At 52.3% G+C, this 23,808-nt stretch overlaps 2 protein-coding genes across 5 annotated transcripts in view; one reads left to right on the forward strand and one right to left on the reverse strand.

The window, feature by feature from the left end:
• ASTN2 (astrotactin 2) overlaps positions 1 to 23,808 on the forward strand; it is a 257,021-nt gene that overhangs the window by 143,120 nt on the left and 90,093 nt on the right. For all 3 annotated transcript variants that reach the window (XM_042878916.1, XM_042878918.1, XM_042878917.1), the window contains exons 14-16: positions 10,269 to 10,393; positions 10,473 to 10,577; positions 11,945 to 12,124. In XM_042878916.1, the coding sequence (XP_042734850.1) occupies positions 10,269 to 10,393; positions 10,473 to 10,577; positions 11,945 to 12,124 (410 nt within the window). The remainder of the gene's footprint in view (positions 1 to 10,268; positions 10,394 to 10,472; positions 10,578 to 11,944; positions 12,125 to 23,808) is intronic.
• The window catches only part of TRIM32 (tripartite motif containing 32), a 5,061-nt gene continuing 193 nt past the window's right edge, over positions 18,941 to 23,808 (reverse strand). The window contains exons 1-2 of one of the 2 annotated variants that reach the window (XM_042878919.1): positions 22,492 to 23,140; positions 18,941 to 21,651 (exon numbers count right to left, since the gene is read on the reverse strand). In XM_042878919.1, the coding sequence (XP_042734853.1) occupies positions 19,641 to 21,651; positions 22,492 to 22,619 (2,139 nt within the window). In that variant the 5' untranslated portion in view covers positions 22,620 to 23,140 and the 3' untranslated portion in view covers positions 18,941 to 19,640. Of the gene's footprint in view, positions 21,652 to 22,491; positions 23,141 to 23,808 lie in introns of those variants that run through there. The other variant, XM_042878920.1, reaches the window with a different exon arrangement.

A 23,808-nucleotide genomic window follows, 5' to 3' on the forward strand; every position in this document is an offset into this window, starting at 1 on the left:
CGAGAGTAGAGGTTTCTGCTTGGAGGAGTTCTCCACATTGCTGCTGCTGTTGCTGTTTTATTGCAGGCACTTCTGTTTTCTGGGCACCCTTTTCTATTTTTAGCATTTCCTTCTCTTTGGCCAAGTGCTGTGCAGTGTTCATAACTACACGGGATCAGAGCTGATCTATTCCAGTCACACCTCTGGGTTTAGCTGGGAGCTCAGCACTGGCTCCAACTCACTAAAGATGAGATTAGAGCGATTTTCCCCCCTTTGCCTCCCAACAGGGCAGAGCCTGAACTCCACACGGTGCCCAAATCACCGGGGGACGATTTTCCAAATGGATTGTTTGTTACTTCCTTATCTGCTTGGTGCCATCTCTTTGCCACAGGGGAATAGAGATTTTTGTTTAAGAGATGTTTGCAGTTTCAGACTGTTGCTTTTATGCCATTAATATGTAGAAAACCCAAATTACTACCCGCAGAGCAAGCTTTGCTTGCTAGCTTACTGCTGCATGGCAAATGGGATGCTGGAGCCCACGCGCCTCGCCCTGCTCCCTGCCTGTTGCAGCTTCTGGCTCTTGACCCAGAGCATCACCCTGCAAAGCAGGGAGCAGCTCCTGTCCACCTGTCGTGCCATGGGGGTCCCCCAGTGAGCCCTCCTAAGCTTTGATGCATTGAAGTTCCTAGATGATGGGGCAGAGAAGTGACTGAAATGGCTCCAGGGAGGAGAAGGGTACACATTTGGTGGCTGCGGTGGGGAGAGGATTGGTGGCGATGCTCCCTTGCTGCAAAAAAAATTCCTAAACACTGAGTGCTTTCACATTTTCATAGCCAGGGAGGGTGGCTGTAGGGGATGCAGGGCTGCTGGGCCAAGCTGTGCTATGCCAAGCAGCTTCCTGCAGCTCCATTCCCTCTGCAAACCCAACCTTGTAGCCTACAGGAATCCTGCATGGAAAACGGAGCTGCACTTCCTCACTGCTCTGGAGAAGGGAGAGAGAACCACAATGTGCCCCAAGGTGGCACGGACACGAAGGGCTGGCTGGGGGCTGCAGAGAGATGGGTGCCCATGTGTGTGTGTGCTGCTGCAGAGCCTCACTGCTGCTGCCAGGCAGCACGCCGGGTCACTGAACCGATGCAGAGAATTGTCGTAATATTAATGGGAGTTTGGCAAGTTAATTTTGAATCCGTCGCTCCTTCCTCTCTCCACTTCTCAGCCTTTAATAAACCAGCAGGGTGTGCTGGCAGCCACAACAGAAGCTGCGTTTGGAGACATCCCCAACCCAGGGCTCACCCAGTGCCCACCCATGGGTGCTGTGGGACCAGGCAGGCAAACACAGCACCATGGCCATGCGGGGACTGTGCTGGCACGGCCCTTTGGGAGCACCTGGCAGCCCCAGCGAGGCCATCCTGCTGCCCTGCAGCACCACAGACATTAAGTGTATAACTAGTTAAATTAACGCTATTGATTTCTTTTCCTCCTCTTCGAAACCTCGGAGTGCAGCAGTTATAATTGTGCTGTTTATTATTCCCGTGCTGGCAAGCTGTGTGCCAGGCAGTGCCTGAGAGCTGTGTTTACCCATTACCCTTCAGGCCGGGATAACGGATAGATCTCTTTTCCAGTGGCTGCCTCCCATTTCATTCCTCTTTTTATTATTTGTTGCCGCAATTCCATTACCTGTTCACACTCTGAAGCCTGAGACATGCTGGTTGGAAGCAACGATGCCTCTCCAAGGCAGGTTAATGCCTCAGGCCTCGCTCCTATGGAGCTGAGCCACGCTGTGCCAACCGGAGCGGGCAGCGGGGCTGTAGGGCTTCGGCAGCTTTGCGAGGCTGAGGTGGGATGCAGTGCTCTGTTCTGTGCCCCACTGCCTGCTCCCAGGGTGCAGTGATCAGGGTTGGAACAGGGAGTGGTGGGCTCAGTTTCCCTGGGGGTATTGCAGAACCACGGAGTTGTGGCACTGAGGGATGTGTGGGGTGGTGGGATGGGCTGGGGTTGGATTTGGGGATGTGAGAGATCTTTTCCGTCCTCACTGGCTCTGTGATTCTGTGCCTGGGAGCCACTGCAGGAGCATCCCTGCCTATCACTGTGTGCTGCCACGTGTGGTGACATTGCTACCCCCACTGGGCTCTTTTATTTTCCACCCTTCACCCTACTGGCCAAATCCCAGCTCCTTTCCTGTGCCTATCAATCCCTTTTCAGAGCTTGTAATGGTTGCACATAGACAAATATTACGTATTTTGAGTGCGTCTGCACTCAAAAGGATAAGCACTGAGATTTAGTCAAGTTCAAGATATAAATGACTAATGCAATTAGCACAGCACCCCATCAGTTAGCTTACTATTGCATCCTGTGTGCATCAGCCCCACTCCATTTCCAAGTTTGCATCCCACAGAGCAGAAGAACAGATTGTGCTGCTCGGAGCTGGTGTTTCCAGCAGTCTGCAGCCACATGCTTTCACACGGGGTTGTTAGCATTTTTTTATTATTGTGGCAAAACAAAAGCCAGCCTCGTGCAAATGATAGCCTATGGACAACGCAGGGGGCTGGGCAGGAGGGAGCAAATTGTTTTTAAACAATACTGATTGAGATGTCAGCAATAGGTGTGGCTTGTGTACTGCTGGTTCTCAGACTCATTCTGTGCCTGGTGGGAATGGGGCTTGAGCAGTGGGGTGGATCAACTTTGGGGAGCGTGGGCACGGCTGACGCAGCTCCTGCTGTCACGTTGCCTCTCTGGGCATGTCCCTGAGCTGCTCTGCTGCGTCCCACCAGTAGCAGCTTAACCCAGCACAGTGCCTGTCTGCTGTTTGGCCATTGCTGGTGGAGTTGCAGCTCATGCCTGGCTGCCATCAGAGCCGCTGCTCCCGAGGGGTGCCAGGAAGCTGCTGCCATCCCACTCCCCTCGGCCCTGCAGCACGTCTGTGTCTGTGCAGATGTTTGTATTATCTGCAGCCGATGAAAATATTCATTATCTTGTTAGCTGCTGCGGAGAAGGAAGTTCGGATTTGCATTTTCACAGCTAATCACGCAGCGCAGAGCAGAGCCTGTCACCCACCAGCAGCACTAATTGGGCAGGAGCCCTCCTGCTGCCCCTGCCCACGGGGAGCATGGCCAGGGCAGCTCCAGGAGAGGGGCTGGAAGTAGGCTGTGTGCTGGGAGGGTACGCAGTGCGGAGCTGTGGATGAGGAAAGGGTCAGAATGGGAGAGAAGGGGCACGAAACCATACAGGAGGGAATCGACCCCAGGGCACCCTCCTGGTGCTGGCACTGCCATCCTGAGCTGCTGCAGCACCCGGAGCTCCCCTCACACAGGTTGGTGGGGAGCAGCCCTGGAGATGGCCTCGCTGACCTGTTGACTTTCCCATTGCTGACTTTTATGACGCTAATTATGGTTGGTGTTATTGCATACTTAATCTGCTTTCTTAAGAGATGGGGTGGAGATTGGTTTTACAATAATAACAGCTCAGATTCATAGAGTGCAGTGCGTCCCAGGGGGTCCTTGCTGGCTTTATAGCCTTACAGCAGTGCAGAGGAATCACTCCTCTTCCCTGCTCTGACACAGGACACAGCTGCTCCTGGGTGTGTGGCAACTGCACAGCTTTGAGCTGTGATAGCTGAGGCTCCCAGCACACTGTGTGCAGCTCCTTGGCAGCCATGAATGAGGCACGTCCAAGAGCAGGCTCCTGCTTGCACCATGGACACTGCTGCAGCTGCACCTCTACTCTTCATCAGTGCCAGCACAACACTGGAGCTTTCCCACCCAGGGGCTACATCAGCCCTCTGTGGCTCCTGGCTGCAGGCAATGCAAGCAGCAGCATGGGGACATTTGAGTTGAGCCAAGCTGAGCCATGCCTGCTTTCTGCCAGCAGCATAGTGGACCCAGCTCCTCATCCCCAGCCTCCACCGATGCTTATGTGTGTGAATGGAGCCTCCCGTGGGCTGCTGAGCTCTATAACCATTGCCTGGAGGCAGGAGCTCGGGGTATTTGTGCCATCTCGTTGCCCCAGTGTGGATTGGAGAAGCTGTGGAGGCACCCGTTGCATGCAGAGCAGCACAAAGCACAGCTCTGTGCATGCACCCCAGTGCTGAGCATTACCGGAGGGCAGCAGCAAGCAGCTGGCAGGTGTGACAGCACTGCCACTTGTCATTAGGTGTGATGGCACACAGAGGAGCTGGGAGAAGGGAGGAGGTGCTCCCAGAGCCTGGTGCAGGGCTGTGCTGTGTCCTTGTGCATTGCTCTGGGAAGATGAGGCACAAAACCTGACCCAAGAAGCACGTTGTTTCATGGCTTCACTAATTAACTTTGCATACAGGGATGCAACTTTGCAGACACAGTGGCAAATTTCAGCTCATTAAGCATATGGCCTCAGCTGCCTGGTGGAGCCAGGGAGAAATGTTTTGGGCCACATCCTGCACTCAGGGCTGCCCCACAGGGATGGGGCTCCTGTGGGCACCAGGACTGGCCCCACACATGGATCTGTGCTGGCACACAGCAGCCGTTGCATGGAGGGAACACGGGCGACTGAACAGCACTGAAATGCCTTTGTCAGAGTGCCAACATATGCAGTGCATGGTGATATTACAGCCCTGCCGCTGCCTGTGGCTGTTTTTCCTCTGCTTCTAATGACTAATAGAGAGAAGACGAAACAATTTCTATTAGTTTCTCCCACGCTGCAGTGGGTTTCTTATTTTCCAAACCTCATTAGGGTTTGTAATACCGCAGTGGTAGTCAAGAGCAGTCCGAGTCACCCTAGGGCAAAAGAAGAGCTGAAGAGATAGGATGTGCAGCCCGGGCTCAGCGCTGCTCCTGGCTCACATCCAGGGGTCCTTCTGATTCCTTTCCAAACACTTACGCCTTATCTCCATCTTAAAGGTTAATGATGAAGCTTAGGAGAAAAAAATGCTTAAGATCAATTGTTATAGAAATGGATGTGTGCACTGGGCAGAGAGCTGGGGCTGCATTCACATTGGAATGGCAGTGTGTGTGGTTCCTGGCAGGCTGTAGCAGTGTGGGGCTGTGCCTTTCGGGGGCTCTGACCCCAATCCTGCAGGCACTGCATGTGCATTGGGCACCTGCCTCGCGCCGGCTCCTTGGGAAGTCCCAGCGTGCAGTCCTGGCTCCTGTGAAGTCAGTGGGAGTTCTGTTATTTGTTGCCTCGTTACAAATAAACCTAATGAAAGCAGCAGGCTTGGAGCTGCTTGAGCAACACTCAGGAGATGATTGCAAACAGCGCCCAAACCAAACGGCGGGAGGGGAGCTGCGAGGCGTGCAAACCCCAGCTGATGGCACTGCCTCCCCATGCTGCTGCAGGATGGCTGTCTGTCCGTCTGTCTGACTGCACGACACCTTCCCACCCAACTCAGTGAGCCACAACTGGCTGAGCTGTGGAGCCGGCAAGGTCAGCCCTGCAGCTGTGAGCCACGGCCGATCCCATGGAGCAGCAGATCCACGGAGCAGGACATCCTCCCATCAGCCCTCTGCCAATGGGCTTCTTCTTCATCAGCCGCAGCAGCTTTGGACATCCCCAGGACCTTCCCACCAAATGAGGGTAGCAATGAGTTTGGCACCAATGGGACCTCCAGGCCCTGCCACCGGGCTGCCGTGCAGCAGGACAGGCACTCTGCAGCTTTTCTCCAGGCCGGGGATGTGTCCACTTTTCCTCACCGCCTTCTCACTCAAACACTTTTTTTTTTTTATTTTATTTTTCCCCACTTGAAACCTCTTGCAGGAAATCACCTTTGAGCAAAGGTTAAGCACAGGGAATTTCAAACCCAATGGTAATCATCCGTATATTTGCGAAGTTGTGAAAAATAGAGCTTTTGCATGGCAATGTTCTTCCAGCCCCTGTTCCATCATTAAGGCATAAATCCAGCTTTGTAGACCTTCGCTCTGCCTGCTCTATAGGCACAACGCGTTGCTGTGGGAACCACAACTTTCTGAATTCGTTTTCACTCCGTGCCGTTTCAGCACGTCCCCAACAGGAGCTCCAGTGGGAGAAAGATCCACAGCGTTCTGCAAGGGCTCACCCCCAGGAGATGCGTTGTAGTGAATAAATAAATAGCTGTGTAATGGGGAACAAGGGGGAGAGTGGGTGGAGGAGGGGAATAATAGGAGGTGAGCAACAGGCGGTGCTGGGTGTGAGGATGTGGGTGGTGGTGGGGGGGTCTGGGGGTTGTGCATGGGGGATTTGCAGTTTTGGAAGTGGTGGGCAGCAGGGAGCTGTGCCCTGTGCTGCTGCACTTCTCCATGCCTGGCAGTGGGATGGCGGTGGGGCTGCTGCTGGTTTGTGGTGTTGTCACCTATCGTGGGGTCACTAGGCCTGAGGAGGGGACAGGTGGGTGTTCAGACAGTTTGGGGCCACCTGGAGGACGATGGGGTTCAGGTGGCTGCAGTGCAGGAGAGATGTGATGCTGCTTGGCATGGGCAGTGTGGAGAATCCATGTCATGGACCAACAGCAGCACTAATGCACCTACAGGGCTTGGCTTACCGTGAAGTGATGTCAGTGTTCTTGTCTTCCTCAAGCCCCACATGTGGACATCATTTGTTGATTGCTATGTCTAGGTGCCCACGTGCCTGCCCACAGTCCTTGCTGGTCCCAGTCTCCCACAGGATGGTTCTGTGGCTCCGAGAGGATGCTGCGAGGCAGAGCGTGGTGCTGAGCACAGCACTGTGCCCGAGGACGAGGAGCACCACATGTGCCCACCAGCATCCACGAGCGTGCTGCATTCCCAGTGCTTCGTGATTTACCTCCTTGCAGCACCTCAATTTAAATGCTAATTCTCCCCGTGCTGAAAGGCGAAGCAGCTGGTGTGTGGTGTTGGGTGGTTATTGTGCAGGCTGTGCGGCCAGGAAGGATGGCAGTGTGAGGACAGTTGTCTGCACTCCCCCAGCCCCACCGGCCAAGTTTGGGAATTAGAGGAAAGCCCCAGGCCTGGCAAAGCCTCCTTGGTCTCCACTGTGTCCCATCTTGTTAATGGGAGTGGGGGCTCACTGGCATAATGAGCTGCATTTGGACAGCACTGGGCATGGTTTATAAATCATCACTGGTGCCTGAGGTCAGGGAGAAATGTGGGGAGATTTACGGCGTGCTTACCTTCCCCAGAGTGGCTGTGGAAACACGGCACCCTCGTGTCTGTCTCGTAGCAACTCCATAGATCATACTTTGTGCAATTACAAGGAGCCCTTTCCGACCATCCCTGGATCAAGCTGGGCTCTGGTGAGCTCACAGCTGCTCCAGAACTGTTCTCTGAAGGGACGTTGGCTCAAAAGCTGTCATCAAGCAGCCTCAGATCCACTGCACCCTCTCTGTGCCATTGCAGGCCAGAACAAAGCAAGATAAACAAATTCTCATTGCAGGGGAAGGCATCCTCCCCAACTTCCATAGCAGAGCTGTGCAAAAAGCACAGTCCTCTCATCATTGCTGTGCTGAACATAGCCACCCTGGATGATAATGTGATTAACATTAGTAGCTGTGCTGGCTTAGATAAGGGTAATTAAATCTCATGCTTCAGGGCATCAGCTAATCACTCGCAGGGTCATTTTAATTTATAACTTTTTTCTTTTTTTTTGCCCTTTCCTGAATTTATTTACCCATCCACCACGATGCGCTGTGTGCATCCTCTGTCAGCTCCTCAGCATGTGGCTGCTCTGGGACCTGGGGGCCGTGGCCACATCCAAGACAGGCAGAGAACCCTGGCTGCCCCCAGGGACGCTGCAGATCCGTGGGACCCTGTGGGATGCCCTTGGTCCCTCTGTTGGCTTCCCGCTGGCTGTGTGATAAGTGCTGTAGGGCTGCAGCTCTACACTGCACTGTATCTCAGATTTATGGCGTGATCTTGGGGGCTGTTGTTTAAGGTCAGGTTCCCCCCAAAAATCCCCAGTGCATGTGTGCATTTTCAGAAGGGCAGGAGGACACAGATGCAGCAGGGAAGCACGCTGGGCTGCATGCTTGGGGAATTGGGGCAGCGAGGGAGAAACATTTATCTCTGCAGTGACTCAGGATCTGTCAGCTGCCCCAGTGCATCTCCCTTGCAGGAGTGCTGTGAGCTGATGCCTTGGGTCAGTGTGCATTCCTGAGCAGTAGTGGTGTGAGGTGCTGAAGGCAGGACGAGAGGCAGGAGGATGCTGCAGGGGACCTGGGAGCAGATCAGTGTGCTGCTTCTTCCCCTGATCCCACTGGAATACACAGGGCTTGGTGGGCATCTGCAGGCCCAGAGGGCACGAGCACAGCGCTGCTGCATCCGTCCCAGCTCTCCCCTGTGGTTCTGACAGAGCCCAGAGCATCGTGGTTCTGCTCCATGCTTCCAGTGGGTGCAGAAACTGTTGGTTTGTGCAAGGGCGAGGGTAACCACAGGGTTATTAATAAAGAAGAGAGGAAGAGGAGCTGCGGCCCTCTGCCGGCTGCTGGCCCTCAGCACACTGCCCAGCTTGCTGTGGTCAGAGAGTGCTTTTGGCTGTTCCCCCCTCAGCTCTCCCCAGCACGGTGGGTGAGGTGGCAGCACGGTGGCTCTGCGGTGCCTGCCGTCACCCAGCGTGGTCACAGCGGTGGCACACAGCAGGATGTGTGCAGTGGTGCTGAGCTGCACCCCGGGAGACAAGCAGCTTAGGGTCAGGGAGGGGAGCAGATGCAAATAAGTGCTGTTGCACTGCTGAAATTTGGGCTTTGAACACTGCTGTGAGCATGTGCACACCCAGGTCTGTATGCACAGGACCCACTTGCACTTGGCCCTTGTTTTTCCCCAACCTTTGGACTGCAGAGCAGTTAAAGCAAATGGCATTACAGCAAGCAGCACTGCAGAGCACGGCTTTTTGGTAAATACCTTTTTGCAGAGGCGTCAGCAGTGACCAGCAGCTGTGCATACTGATGGGCCTCGCACTGCTTGCACTGCTCCTGCTCCTCAGCACAGCCCCTGCCCCCACTGGGACAGTGTCCCCAGTGTCCCCTTCTCCCTGTGCAACACACAGGGCTGGGCACACCTCTGCTGCCTGTCCCTTGCTGTCACTTGTGGGTGACACGCTGTCACACTGCAGGCTGAGCTGTGTCCCACACGTAGCATGTCTTCTCTCCCAGGTGTAGAGAATGCACTGGTATTGCAGTTCCCCATTTGCATTGCTCAGGGCTTAAAACAGCAAATCACTGCTCTGCCACTGGGGATCCCCTGTGTGATCAATGGGAGATTGTGAGCGCACGTGTGAGCAAGAGGTTTTTCCCTGCAGACAAATAAAACACTTTTTTTCCCTGGCAGTGACTGCAGTGAAGTTCCTGAGATTCCATCAGGTGCTGGAAGCTTTGAGATGTGGGGTGGGGAGGTGCATCCCCTGCTCTCCTCCTACATCCCTGTGTGCTGTTCTGGCTGCATCCAACCTGGAGCAGTGGGGAGGTTCCAGGAGGTGCTGCACCAGTGTCATACCAGCACCTGTGGAGATGGACATGTCCCTCCAAGCAGGATGTCAGAGCATCCCCTGAATGTGGATGGGTGCAGGAGGGTTGGGTAGGGCTGGTGGGAGCCAAAGCCGGAGCTGATGGGAGGAAATCAGCTCAGAGAGAGAGGGCAGGCAGTGCCAGCCTGAGGGCTGACCTGGTTCTGCAGGAACCTCCTCGTTTTGTTGTGGCTCTGGGAGGATGCAGAGCCTCCTGGCCTATATTCTGTCTCTAAGATCAATATTGAACATCTCCCCTCCTGCGTTCCCTATGCAAGTGCAGGCTTTGCCAGGAGGGGCTCGTCTCACAGCCCTGTCTGCTCACCATTTCAAATAATTTCTGTGCTATAGTTGTTCTAGAAACAATTCATTAGGGGCCTATTATACAATGTTACACCTGCTAAGGTTAGGAAAGATCCCACAAATGGTGAATTTGCAGCCTGAGCTGCACTCTTTGGCTTTTTCTGGCATCTGCCTGTACATTGACTTTTTTGTGACCATGCTCCCTGGAGCAGAGCCGTGCCCGTGGCACTGCTGGGTGACCAGCACGAAGCTGCACATGATGAGACGTGAGCAAATTAGGCTGCTTTCCTCTCAGCGCTGCCTGCCATCCCTCCCACAGCACACTTTGGGAATCCAGGCCAAAAGCAGCAGGCAGGTCCCCAGGCTGGCGGCGGTTCTGCTGTAAGCAGAGAGCTGCAGCTCTGGGGAGCTCGTTAAGCATCACCTCGCAGCCTGCAGACGGGGCAGAGAGAAAACCCCATCTTTGCTAGGACTGCTCCCAGGAACCCACCTGGAGGTGTCCCTCGGCCGTGCCGCCCGGCCGCAGCCTGCATCCTTGCTTTGCAGTTGTCTTTTTCTCTCCGCAGGGAGAACAACTTCATCAAGGACTTCCCGCAGCTGGCTGATGGGCTGCTGGTCATCCCGCTGCCCGTGGAGGAGCAGTGCCGTGGGGTGCTGTCTGAGCCCCTGCCCGACCTCCAGCTCCTCACTGGTAAGAGCCAGGCCCTGTGGCCAAAGCGCGTTCTCCCAGAGTTGGCCGTGGGGGCTGAACGCCAGCTGTTCCTTTGCAGGAGACATCAAGTATGACGAGGCGATGGGTTACCCCATGGTGCAGCACTGGCGGGTCAGGAGCAACCTGTACCGCGTGAAGCTCAGCTCCATCACCCTCTCTTCAGGTGAGAGATGCTCAGTGCACAGGAGATAGAGAGTCATAGGACCGTTTGGGTTGGAAACTCCACCATCACCACCGTGCCCAGCCATCAGCCTACCCTGCTGAGTCCCATCAGCAACATTACATACCTCCAGGGATGAGGACCCCACAGCGGCCCTGGGCGGTGACCCGCTTCATTTTGGCAGAAGGGAAACTGAGACAGGGAGGTGGGCACTTGGTTGCACACAGGGCTGGAGGCAGAGCCAGCATGAGCTGCTGAGCCTCTCCGCGGGGGGATTCCTATGAGCACGTGTATACACACATCTGTGACAAAAAGCACATTTGTGGTTTTACAGGGACCCAAACTGTTTGTGAATGCAGGTCCTGTCGTGCAGGGAGTGGCAGATGAGGAAGGGGCAGGCGGGAGGATCCTGCAGCCGTCAAAACATTTCACTTCCACGTTTTTATAACTACACGTTTTGTTTCAGAGATGCTGAAACGTTTTGTTGTGACCTGAAATGTTTTGCTTTTTTCATTTCAAAACAGCATTTTTTATTTAAGAAATCAACCTATTTTTAAGTGGGGAAAAAAAAAAAAGAAGATCTAGCACAGCCAGGCTTCACAGCCCCAGAACAAAGCAGCCTGCTTGGAGCTGAACAAAGTCTTTGGGGTCAGCTCACAATGAATTGTTCCAGCTTTTTCCTTCCACCACCCTTCTCCTTCAATCAACCAGCCAGGCAGATAACCTCGTTTGGGTGACAGATGCAACATATTTTCTTGCAGTGTTTTCAGTTCCACCATTGAAGCACAGCAGCAATAGGGGCCCTCTCCAGCAGTGCCTCTGTGATCTGTGGGCTCTGCAGAGCAGTCAGGGTGGTGTCACTGCTCTGTGAATGTCCCAGCTGTCTGCATGGCTTGGCAGGAGGTATTGCCTTGGTGCAAAGCTGCCACAGCCCACTCCACGGATCCCTGGGCTGTCCCCAGCTTTTCTAAGCCTAATGAATGGTCATACGGGGTATTCGTGCTGGGGGTGATCTGCTGTGCCCTCTGTGATAAGTCCATCTTTGCATCAAGACAACATCTGTGGTTATGGTCTGGCAAAGGCCATGCACATCCCTGGGGAGAGCACTGCCCCACGTCCCTGCATCCCTCAGGATGGCCTGGGCTCACAGGAGGGTTTGTGTGTACACACGTGCATCCTTGGAATCTGCTTGAGAAATCACTTGGGGAGAGGACTCATTGCAGGATGGCAGAGCCTCAGCCCTGTTAAGCCACAGGCTGTGCATTGTAGCAGCTGATGCAAACCACAGCAGAGCAAGGGGGAACATGTCTGCGCCCTGTGGGGGCTGCGTGCTGCAGTTTCCCTGTTCATCCCATGCTTTGCTCCTGCAGGCTTCGCCAACATCCTGAAGATCCTGAGCAAGGACAGCAGCCGGGAGGAGCTGCTCTCCTTCATCCAGCAGTTTGGCTCCCACTACATCGCTGAGGCTCTGTACGGCTCCGAGTTCAGCTGCACCATCCACTTCCCCAGCAAGAAGGTGCAGCAGCAGCTGTGGCTCCAGTACCAGAAAGGTGAGGAGGGCAGTGCCCTGAGCGCCGCGTGTTTCCATTGCTCCTCGCCATGGTTCACCCCCAGCCCTGCTGCCGTGCCCCGAGCCGGGGGTGCGGGTGGGTTTATGGAGATGTGACATAATTGAGCTGTCTGAGAATAGCTTCGTTTTATTGCTTGTGACAATGACAGTCTTTAAGGAAGTGTATTAAATCAATAGCAGACTCATTGTGCTACACTATAAATAACGAGACACATCATTAAACAGGGCAATAAACTTCAGGACTTTGAAGTAATACAATTAGGTTATGTTTATAAAAACTCCCTTATCGCTGTAGCCTTCCATTTGCCAATCCATCTCCCTCCTCCAGGGAGCTCAGGATATTCCTGATGTTTTTCTCTTGAAAATGTCTGCAGTGCTCCTTAGGGCACGCTGCAGGGCTCAGGAGCTGACAGGTGCTTCCATCACCTCCATCTCTTGCATTGCATCCATCCCATCCCGTGTGCTGCTGTGGTCAGTGCAATCCAGCTCCTGCAGTGCGTTCTGGTTCATTTTCCCTCTGTCTTCCCAGCGCAGCACTCCTGTAAGCGTGTTTGTAACATCCTGTACTCATTTGCTTTGTTTTTAAAGAGTGATAAATGGAGTTTGCCAAAGCAATGCCCCCGTTTAGCAGGAAGGAGCGTTGCGGAGGTGTGCTGCTGATGGCTGCTGATGTGGTGATGCGCTCAGACACGCTCAGCCCTCTGCAGATGTATCCATGGGGAGAGGATCCTAAGCAGCTCCTGTTGCAAATCCTGAAGGATGCAGGGGGTTGGAGGACAGTCCTGTTCTGCATCTGAGTGTTTAATCTCTGGGTGTGCTGTGTTATTTAGGTACTAGGTGTTGGCACTGATGTTCTTTGTGCACAGCTCTGTCTGTGACATGGGGCTTTGGCAGCCAGCAGGATTGGTGGGGTTCATCTCTGGGGTCTTTGCTACAGTGGAAGAAACAAGTTCTGTAATTGGCTGCTTGAGGATGCTCAGGGCTCTTGCAGAGGTACCAGGGATGCTGCTCCATGGACAGAGCATCACGAGGAGCCCAGGGCTCTCTCCTGGAGAAACCCCAGTGAAGAGGCAGAGCTCGCCACTGATGGAAGATGGATTTGATCCTCAGCTTCTCCCCTGATTTGTCCTCATTTTAGCAGTGTTGTAGGGAGGATCTGGATAAATAGCCCCAGCTAGATGGTTCTGGATGCAGTCTCAGCTCAGAAACAGCTCTGTCCTGCCGTTCTCCCACTGCTCCTTCCAGCACTGCTCCAAGTGTGTGTGCATATCATCTCCCATTGGTACGACAGCAAGGCCAGGGTGAGGGCCTCCCAAAGCCTCCCCCCTCCCAAAGCAGAGGGAGAGGAGAGGCTTGAACTAATTGAAACGGCACCAAATATGATCAGAATGCATGCTGTGGCATGCTCACTGCATCGTACTGAATTATTTTAATACTGTAATCAACTTCACAAATCAACTCGTGGGCTTTAGGAAGAAGCTGCTGCCAGGAAAGAACATGATCAGTGTGTTGAGACCTCATGGAAAACACGACCAGTGACATGGCTTAGCATCTGGGCATCCATTTCTGCAGCCATGTGGAGGAGAAAGGGATGCAGCTCTTGTGGGGCTGGCAGAAGGTTTGTGTCCTTGGGACAAGCAAGCTGCAGGCGCTGCCAGCATTAGTGGGCTGCTCTACCTGTGGAAATAGGGACAGTATTCAAGCAGACCGGAAGGAAGCTTCCTTCTGGAGCAATGGGAGCAGCCTGGGGACAGGGATGGGGACAGGGATGGTGAGGGTGGCACCACACTGCCCTACGTGGGGTGATTTGTGGGGATTCCTGGGTGGCAGAGCCCTGTTCTGCAGTGGAGCTGCCTGCCACGTCCAAGAGCATGCAGGAGTGAATCCTGCAAACATGAGAGGTGGGGAGGCTGGGGCTGCTGGCTCAGCCCCTGCTCAGACAAATGCAGACACTTCCCCAGGCTCTCCTCTAGGAACTGTGTGAGCAAAGCAAACCAAACCCAAATTTTATTTCATGCTGAGCGATTAAAATCCTGTTTTCAGGGCTTGTTTGCTTGGGCTCTGTGCAGTCAAGCAGTGCTTTGGCTCAGCAGAGGGGCTTCCAAGCAGGGACCTGCAGATCGACCTGGCCATCGATCTGTGCCACGGGAGCCTGCATCCGTTTTTCCTGTCATTGAAGGCAGTGCTTAGTCCTGACGGTACCTCATTAAGTTCTCACCAGTTGTGAGAACATCTTCATTTGGCAGCTGAGGCCAATGCGACAACCCAGGCCATCCCCTGTTGTGTTTGATTGGGCCAGGTCTGCCTGGGATGGGGCAAACCAGCTTCACAGAAGCCCCATAGTGCTGTGCTTGTGGTCTGGCTGATGTGGGGTGCTGACAGTGCAGTGCTCTGGCTGGGGCTGAGCAGTGCCTGCACAGTGATGGGCCTTTCCTGTTCCCTGTGAGCAGTCTGGGGCTAGGCAAGAGGCTGGGAGGGGAGATTTCGGTTAGATTTCAGAGCAAATGCCTTACTGAGAGGGCAGTGAGGCCCTGGCACTGCTGCCCAGAGCTGTGTGTGCCATCCCTGGAGGTGCCCAAGGCTGTGGATGGGGACCTGGGCAACCTGAGCTGGGGGCAGGCAGCCCATGGCAGGGGTGGTGCTGGGAGCTGTAAGATCCTTTCCAAACTAACCATTTTATGGTTCTGTAGTTCTCTGAGGGCACAGCCAAGCCCAGTAATGTCGCACTCAGCAATAAAACTGGAGGTAGAGCAGTCACAGAGACACCATCCCAAAGTGCACAGAAGAGAGGGGCTGCACCCGTGGGGCTGCTTTGTTCACCAACACACACGTTGCACAGAACTGCTTGCTCCCCAGCTGGATGAGGAGCAGAGCTTGGCAAGGAAAAGGACATAGCTGCTCCAGCAGCACCATCTGACAGCCCCAGTGGGATTTCCTGAGCGTCGTTCTCCTTGCTCGCTTGCTCCTACTGCGATACACAAAATGCAGAACAAATGTCTGTAAGTGCTCTGGCACTTAGAGAAAATGGAGACGTTATCAGCCGTAATGCAGAGGGTCTCGTCTTGTCAGGCACTTGAATGACAACTCTTTTCCTTCTCACCTTGCAGCCTTGAGCTGAGCCTCAGCGTGGGAGATGTGTGTTCCCCAGCTGGGAAGAGCTCACCTCTCCCGTGCCATAGGGATCTGGGAGCGGGGCTGAGGTGCCTGGGGTGTGCATGGGCACAGATGAAGAGGTTTTCAGTACCAGAGTGTTGCACTGCTGTGTAAGGACTGAGAGATGCTCCCTCTCGGCAGCTGATGGCTCACTAACGCAGGAGGGGCTGTGCTGACAGCTGCTGTCACATTCACTAAGGCCTCCTGACCATCCATCACCCTCTGCTCGCTTATCTCCCTCGGATCATGTGTCTCTGGATGTGTTTCCCTGTAAGAGGTTACAGATTTCATGCTTTCTTGTGAACTGAGCAGTTTAGACAGGGATCTTCATGAAACATAATAAGGCATAGGATGCAGCCTAAGGGTCTGCTGGAATAGCAGTCATATCTTTCAGAGCATGGTCTGTGGGTCCCTCCTGTTTCTGCATGCTCTGAATCCTCTCCCTTCAGGTCTGGTACTGCCATGAACTGTCCATGGGAACCTTTAGCTTTTAGTTCCTACACACAATCAGGTGCATGAAGAAAGGTGAGTTTTGCACCTATTAAAGGTGGTAATGGCCTTCCCTTATACTGCTTGGTCAGAAGTAAAACACTTTGAATTGCCCAATCCTTGAGATAAGCTCCTACAAACCACCACTCCGTTACCTTTATAACACTCTCCCAGCTTGTGGTTTAGATCATTATGTTTATTTCAAACCCTCAGATTTTGACATTTTGCTCAGAGGAGGAAAAAACAATCTAGCTGGTTGCCATGAAATTTAGTTTAGACTAAAGTCTGTGCTGTGACTCAGTCTGCTAAGCGACCTTATGCACTGCTCATTGTAATCCAAAATTACCAGGCGAGTAATTAGTTGTGCAAAATGAAATAACTTAAAATCCTCACATGGAGTAATGACCCAGAAAAATCACTTCAGCTCTACAATGGAAACAACTCAAAGCATCTGGCTGGAGTTTTACTTTTGTAGCTCTGTCCCCTTTGATTAAGAAGCACTCTTCCACTCGTCCCTGTTCAAAACCGTGGCTGTCGGCTGCTGCCCAGACCAAATGTTACAGCACACATAAGCTGTAACTGATAAACTGGCAGCCCGTCGCCGTTTAAAGAGCTGCTCCGTATCTGAGATGAACACGGGTAATAACAGCCTCTCCCCAGATCAGCAGCTGTGCTGCGTGGCAGGGGGGAGCCTGCATGTGCTGGTGACACATGGAGGTCTTTGAAAGCTGAGTACAACACTGCTTTGCTCCCCTTTGGCTCCATGTGAACGCAGACCTGTTGCAGTGTTTATCACCACCAGTGAGCTGTGAGCTCTCCTCCTGGCCCCTGTGAATGAGCTGCCTCTAAAGCCGTGCAGTGCTGAGGCAGAAAGTGCAGGAGCACCGCTGCCGTTGGATGGAAGAAACTCCAGGCTTTGTTTATGGGGTGGGAGGAGAAGTGTTAGATGAAGTTACGTGAGAGCTGCTCAAGAGATCAGATCTGTCCTCCCCACTGTGACGGCGCAGGAGGGGTCGAGCAGCCATTGTGTTAGCGAGGCTCATTCCCACCAGCCATGAAACACAACCTGCCACCAAAGGGAGAAGACAAAGTGCTTTTAATAACAAAATGAGCCGTCTGCAATGCACTGTTAATTGGATCGATTTTTCCTTTATTAAAAACTGAACACATACGTACAACCAGACAAGTTCTTTCTCCAGGTAGAGAGCAGAAGCAAAACTATTTCATCACAAACCTTAATTGCCCCGTTTCATCTCATCTGGCAAACGATCACAGCATCACACTGGGGGCACCACAGCAAGAAATACAGCTCTGCAGCATCAACTTCACAGTCAGCCGGGTTGTGGCAGGGAAAGGGCTAAGGACAACAGATTTCCTTTTTCCCTTCCTGAAACCTCAGCCCAGAAGAGCTGCAGACAGAACACAGCCAGGCAGCCCTCGCCCTGCCTTGTCCCACCAATGCATGGCACAGCAGTGTTATTTTTCCAGTCTCTGAGCGAGCAGCAGATGACAAATGCTTTGTTTGAGCTACGTGCCCAGTAACAGACCGGGGTAAACAACAGCTCAGCCCATTTGCTGGACAAGCTTTTATGTCCCTTTAAGCACACCAGGAAACGTTCTTGCTGGCAGCGTGATGTTTATTGCAAAAAAAAAAAAATTCCATTGGAACAGAAAGTGACAGAGGTACATATTATCATAGATAATATTGCTTCAATTATTCAGGTCCACAGTAGCTTCCTGCTTGGAGCAGTTCTTAGAAACAGGAGAGATGTTTAAAAGAGATCAGTAGGAGAGGAACTGACATTACCATAATACTGGAAAAAATGCCTTGAGTTACAGTGTAATTAACTGCAGAAGGTGCCAGTAATAGTAGTCATCTCCCAAAAACATACATGCAAGATGAGATCAGCTCCCCAAATTGCTGTTACATACCTCAGGCAACTGCCCCCTCCCATCCAGAAAGAGAAGCAGGGAATGTAAATAGTTGTGTGCATATCGCCAGCCTCAGCAAATACACAGAGCAGTGCAGGAGGGAGGGGGGTTCAGTTCCCTTGGGCTCCTTTAGTGTCTTCCATCATCTGCCCTGCTAATCATCCCCTCTTAGCTCCTACCTTCTTCTCAAAGATCTTTCTACAGTGCATCACAGTGAGAAGAACGGGATGCTGTCCTGCTCTTTGGGCAGCTCCATCACACACTTGGGCTCCTGCTGTGTGCTGTGGCTGAGCACAACAGGGAGAGGGAAAGAACAAGTTCTGCCAAAGGGTTCTGCTCCCAGAGCTGCTTCTGGAAACCCCATTGCTGCCCTGCAACAGGCTGGAGCAGCAGCTGCTCTGAAGGCTGTTTTCCTTCCCTGCTTCACCAGGGAAAAGTATATGAGAGAGTAAAAAAAAATCACCTGTTGCATACATGTTGTAGGACAAGCAGCAAACAATTTGCTATCGCATGGCAGCCACCATAAAATCAGCTTTTATATTGTCTGCCATGCCCCCAAATTTGCAACTATGTTGTTGATAGCAACAAATAAATGCACTGCAGCGTAACTATTATCTGTGGCAGATTAACATGCTACCACTGTGCCCGATTTGAATGCGTCCTTCCTTCAATAAACTATTCCAGGCAAGCAGCACCACACTGAGGTACACATTTATCAGTGAGGAGAGCAGCACTGTGGGGGCTTGGTTCACACAGCTGCAGTTTTGTGCTTCATTTGGCCCAAAGCCGTGATGAACACGAACTCTGGTGCCTGCTGGTGCCATAAAAAAGCTGAGGAATGTCGTGATTTGCTGTGCAAGGAGAAAAAGGCAATGCACCAATGGATGTGCTTTGGAGTGCTAAAAAAATTTAAATGAAGCAATCCCCCCCACCCTCATCGTGGGATACAAAGTGCAGACACGTGGAAACCTGTTTGCAAAGGTGACGATCCGGAATGCAGGTAGTGAGGTGCAGGTGAGCATAGAGTTGTGCGTGATCTCATTTACTCCCACCTCCCAGTCTTCTTCCCCCAGCCTTTCCCTCCCCCCAGATGAAGGTAGCAGACACACCTCCCAAAGACAGTTCCCAAGACACATTTAATAACAGCACGCTTCTGAATATCAACAGATTTCCCCTGATTTTTTTCCTGCAGCCCCCACCCTTCTCCCCCTCCCCCCTCCCCAGCAGAATTCTTAGCAGTAATGATAACCCTGTTGCCATCAGAGGGCAGTTTTCTGGCTCAGCTCGGTCTCCCATGATTGCACTGTACTCACTTCACATTGAACAGACACGGTTCACAAATGGCATGACAGGGGCGATCTCCTGAACACCAGAAAAACGGAGAGAGAAAACCCTCAGTTTGGAAGTAAAGCTCCATCTCGGTGCAGTTTAGGAGGGCTATTTTGTTTTATGCAGTGCTGCAATCAGAAATTGCTTTCTGTACTAGTTGCCCAGACAACTGCTACTGAGTTCCTCGCGAGTACTATGGCAAGAGAGGATTGCCTCTCTAGTCCCCTAAAGGAAGGAGATTTAGGGCAGTCAGTCAGTGTTTATGGCACAAAGAAAGGTACAGTGGTTGAAGACGTAGTCAATGCAGAATAAGGAGGTGAGAAGGGTTAAGGAGCGACTGGTCATTTTAGCAAAAAACCAATATTCCAGAAGGATCTCTTCCTTCATGCTCTTCTATTCTATTGTACAGATTCAGAATGAGAAAATGCAGACCGCCACCACGGTGGTTATTTTGTTCCTAAACAAAATATGTGATGGTTTCCGTGCCAAACCCCGTTGGGCTGTGGTGCAGTTTTCTCAGTGGTTCCTGTCAGATTGCAGTGAGGCTGGAAGAACTGCTGCTAGTGACAGGGGCTTTCCCCAGAGAAATGCCGTTAAGGGGTGGAATATCTTCTCAGATGGTAACTGTAGATCTTAATGCAATGATCCCAACAGTCCAGCACCAACAGCTGTCCTTTGGGAGTAATGGCAATACCAACCGGGCAGGTGAGTCCTTCCCGGATTAAGATATTATAGCCACCTCCTTTAGGAAAATGCAGGATTTCCTTACGGCTGCTGTCAGCAACGATGAGGTCTCCCCTGGCATCTACACACATCCCAGCAATGCACCTGAAATCCTCGTTCTCAGAGAAGAAATGGCTAATCTGGCGTCCCAGCTGCCCGTCCGGGCCAACAGAGCCGATTGAAAAGCCTCCTTCCAAGTGGTGTTCGTACTGCCTGTTTTCCAAGTTGAGCCCCAGCCCCTGAGTGAAGTATATGGTCCCTTCAGCATCACAAGTGACAAACTTGGGGCGCACTGCACTACACAAGCAGGTGTATTTCACCACCCCCACGCCGCGGTCCACGGTGAAGCACCACAGCTTCCCCCCTTCCACATCAGTCACCACGAACTGTCCAGAGGGCAGAGCTGCAATGCCCCAGGGCTTGCTTAGCTGGCTCCTGTGACATGCCACACAGTGCCCATCCATGGTGTACACCTTGACAGAGTTATCGTAGCTGTCGGTCACACCTATCAGGCCATGGCAATTCATGGTGACAGAAAGGGGAGTCAGATTGGGCAAGTCTGCTCCAAGGAAGCTCAGTACAAAGCTATCGATTCCGCTAGGGCTCCGGCGGATCTCCTTCAGGAAGCCCTTGCGGGTGAAAACCTGGATTCGAAAATTGCCTCGGTCTGCCACAAGCACCTCTCCTTGGAGAGTGACGTACAGGCTGACAGGCAGATTGAACATCCCTGGCAGGCTGCCCTTGGAGCCCATCTTCTTGATGAAGTAACACTGCTGGATGCTTGCAGCTGCTTCGGGCATCCTCGGCTTGGCTGGGGAGGAATTCGGCGTGCAGCTGGCTTCTTCTTGCACCAAGTCAGGCTCTCTAAATGATGCCGATGAGGATGCTGCAGTTTCCATAAGCGATTCTTCCAAGTTAACAGTCCGGGGTTTCTTCACCACCTGCCCAATCTGCAGTGGTCCCACATGGCTCACTTTAAGGAGTTCAACCTCGTGAAGGATCAGCTCCCCTGGGAGATTGTTTGTTAGTTCTGGTTCTTCCTCGTCTGCTGCATCTTCCAAGAGAGCTATATCTCCTTGCTTTATTTTGGCAAGGAAATAATCACAGCGAGACAATATCTGCACTTCTGCTAAGTTCAGCAGATAAGCTTGTTCCTCCATTACCTGATTATTTACCTTCTCCACTTCAGACAAAGAAGTGGTGAAGAACTTGCGTGACCTGGCCAGTTCTTCCTGGATCTTGCGCTCTTCTTTGCTGTAATCTTGCAGAACTGCTCTGTATCTAGATTGCAGGTCACTAGAAACACCTTCCAGAGATGCTTTTCTTTTCTGCAGATCATCCATGAGCTCCCGAAGTCTGGCAAGCCTTGTCCCAAATTCCCTCCTACGCTCTTCAGCAGCCTCTTTGATAGCAATGACATTATGCCCTTGGGGCATGTGTGATGTCTCCTTGCACGGCTCACATAAAACCAAGCCACAACTCTTGCAAAAGTGTCTTGGCAACCTTCTCCCACAGACTTTGCACATGAGGAGACCAACCACTTCCCCCAGCCCTGTGGTGTCTATGATCTTCAGTACAGTAAGATTGTCAGTCAGCTGAGCTAAGGTTTTGATCCGAGTGATTTTGCTGCAAAAAGGGCAGCGAATCCCGTTAATGCTGGTTGCTAGGAGCTTCTCCAAGCACTGTTTGCAGATGGTGTGCCCACAGTGTAAGAGCTTGGGTCTCAGGTGCTCCTCAGTAAAGGACTCCATGCAAATGGGGCACTCCAGGACCTCTCGGAGTGCGTCCGAGTTGAGCTGAGGGGCAGAAGCCATGGCTTTCCAGTCAGCTTTAGCCAGTGCAGAATCTGGTACTCGCATGTATTCCAAGGTTTTCCCAATTCTGTCCAGAAAGAAAAAAGAAAATGTGATTTATGTCATCAACAGCATTACATGTACATGCAGTTTATTTCTGATTTATCTCCCAGATGCGGAAAACAGAAACCCAGTTGGCTTTTCCACATGTGAAAAGGGTAGATTTATCTTCGCTAATCTCAGAGTGGGCAAATCCTGAAACTAACCTGCAGCTTCCAGTGCAATGAATTATTCACTTGCAAAATTTATAAGTAGAACTGAAAGAAGTGTAATGGCAGCAATAAGGAAGCCCAATATATATTGATGACTGAATCATCTCCTCATGGTGCCCATCTCCTGCTGCCAAGCCTGTGAGTTTACATAATTTACTCTGAAATCCAGAGAGATTAAACCAAGCGTTCAAATGTTGCGCATCAAAAGAAGAACCAGATGGTGCAATGCTTTAGGACATTAATATATCACCTCTGGAGACCTGCATTCAGATAAGACATCAGAACAAAATAAATGTGGTTGGTTTAAACTGCTTTTCTAGAAAGCCAAAATAAATTTTCAAGGTTTCATATGTTTGCCAGGAGGTAATCCTAGAAGGAATGATTTGTCAGCTTCCACTTGGTCTGTGATTGACTGTTTATAGTGGAAACATGCGCTGATGTCTTTAAACCAGTGTACTTCATTAACCTCTGCCATGCTGCATCATGCAAATAAATACAGCTTGATGCAGCAGCGTTGTATCAGGTATTAGCAGAAATGGAGCTACCAGACAACTCCAAATGCTTGATAATACAGACTGCATGTGTTCACTCTCAGGTCTTGAACTTAGCTTAATTGCACATAATTTCTCTGTATTCCATAATCTTGTAGCACTGACTTCACTCTTGTATTTTGGTTCAGTTTTGTACCACCGTGGTTGCCATTCAACTTCAGTCCAGTTTCTTCATCCTCACATCCCACGCAGCAGGGAGCAGATCCCAGCAGCTTCCTTGCTGAAGCAGCCATCCATTCAAAAGGAACAGAACAGGGTTCACATCATTAAGTTATTATTCAGCAGACTGAGTTTCAATACCTCTGCTACTGCATTGCTTAGCCGTTAAAAGAAATGGGGAGAAAACATTTCTTCTAGGGGGAGAGGAGGGGAAGGAAGTAGTTAGTCTTTAAAATGAAGAGCTGGTCACAGAGGGAAACGAGCAGAAAGCTTTCTTCCCAATAATGGCTGCATGCACGCAGCACTCTTGCTTCCCTGCTGCGTTTGCCTGCTTCGCCCTCAGGAGCATTTCAGACAGAAAGGTTCAGTGTATTTCAGTTTAGCGTTTGCTCAAGTGGAAGGAGACAGCTGTAACGAAGAAAAGTTCTTTATGTTCATACAGAGAAAAAAAAAATCTGAATTTATCAGCCCACATTGCAGGGATGGGCGCTGCAGGATCTCCACCGGCAGGGTCCCAGCCTGGGAGCTGACGCCAAATGGGGGCACAGCCGATGTCTGGCTCTCAGGTGGCACCATTGGCACTTTTGGTTCCACGGCACTTCACAGCCTTCCCTATCCTGCTGAGCAGCACCTCAGCTGTGGAGAAAGGAGCCTGGGCACTGCTGTGCAGATCAGACACATTGCTCTGAGGGGTGGAGAGCGGTGTTTTAAAACAATTTCTACAAATTCAGCATAGGATGCAGGATTTGTTACTGTTGTTTTCCTTGGCAGTGCAGGAGGAGCTGCTGGGGAAGGCGCGGGCACCAGGCGAGGCGAGGGGTTGCACAGAGAGCTGCCGTCAGATCGCGTGTTTTCGTCAGTGTGAAATAGAGCACGGGGTTTTCTTTGCTTTGAACTCAGGCTCGGTCAGAAGGACGCTTTGTGTGATGTTCTTTTAATACGCACAGCCCACCTACCGCATGCACAACCCTCCTATCGCACGCCAGCGCGCGTCTCAGCGCCGCGATGCTTTGGCAGCGCTGTTACCCCTCAGCACTCTCCTCCCTCGGTTGTACCCCACATCGGGCCGTTCCTCCCGCACAGAAAACGGGAAGCCCGGGGCTCGCCTGCCCGCGGGGCCGAGGCCTGGCCAGGCCCCGTGCGCGGCCCCGCAGCGCTGGAGGAGCGCCTCCTCCCGCCCGGCCCGGCCGCGCCGCCCGCGCCGCCCGCAGCGGCGCCGGTGTGGCCCCGGCGCTCGGTGCGGTGCTGGGGGTGCTGCCGCCC

The sequence above is a fragment of the Lagopus leucura genome, unplaced genomic scaffold (assembly GCF_019238085.1).
Source record: "Lagopus leucura isolate 7727_CA_CO unplaced genomic scaffold, USGS_WTPT01 Super-Scaffold_100022, whole genome shotgun sequence".
In the NCBI taxonomy this organism is placed as follows: Eukaryota; Metazoa; Chordata; class Aves; order Galliformes; family Phasianidae; genus Lagopus; species Lagopus leucura.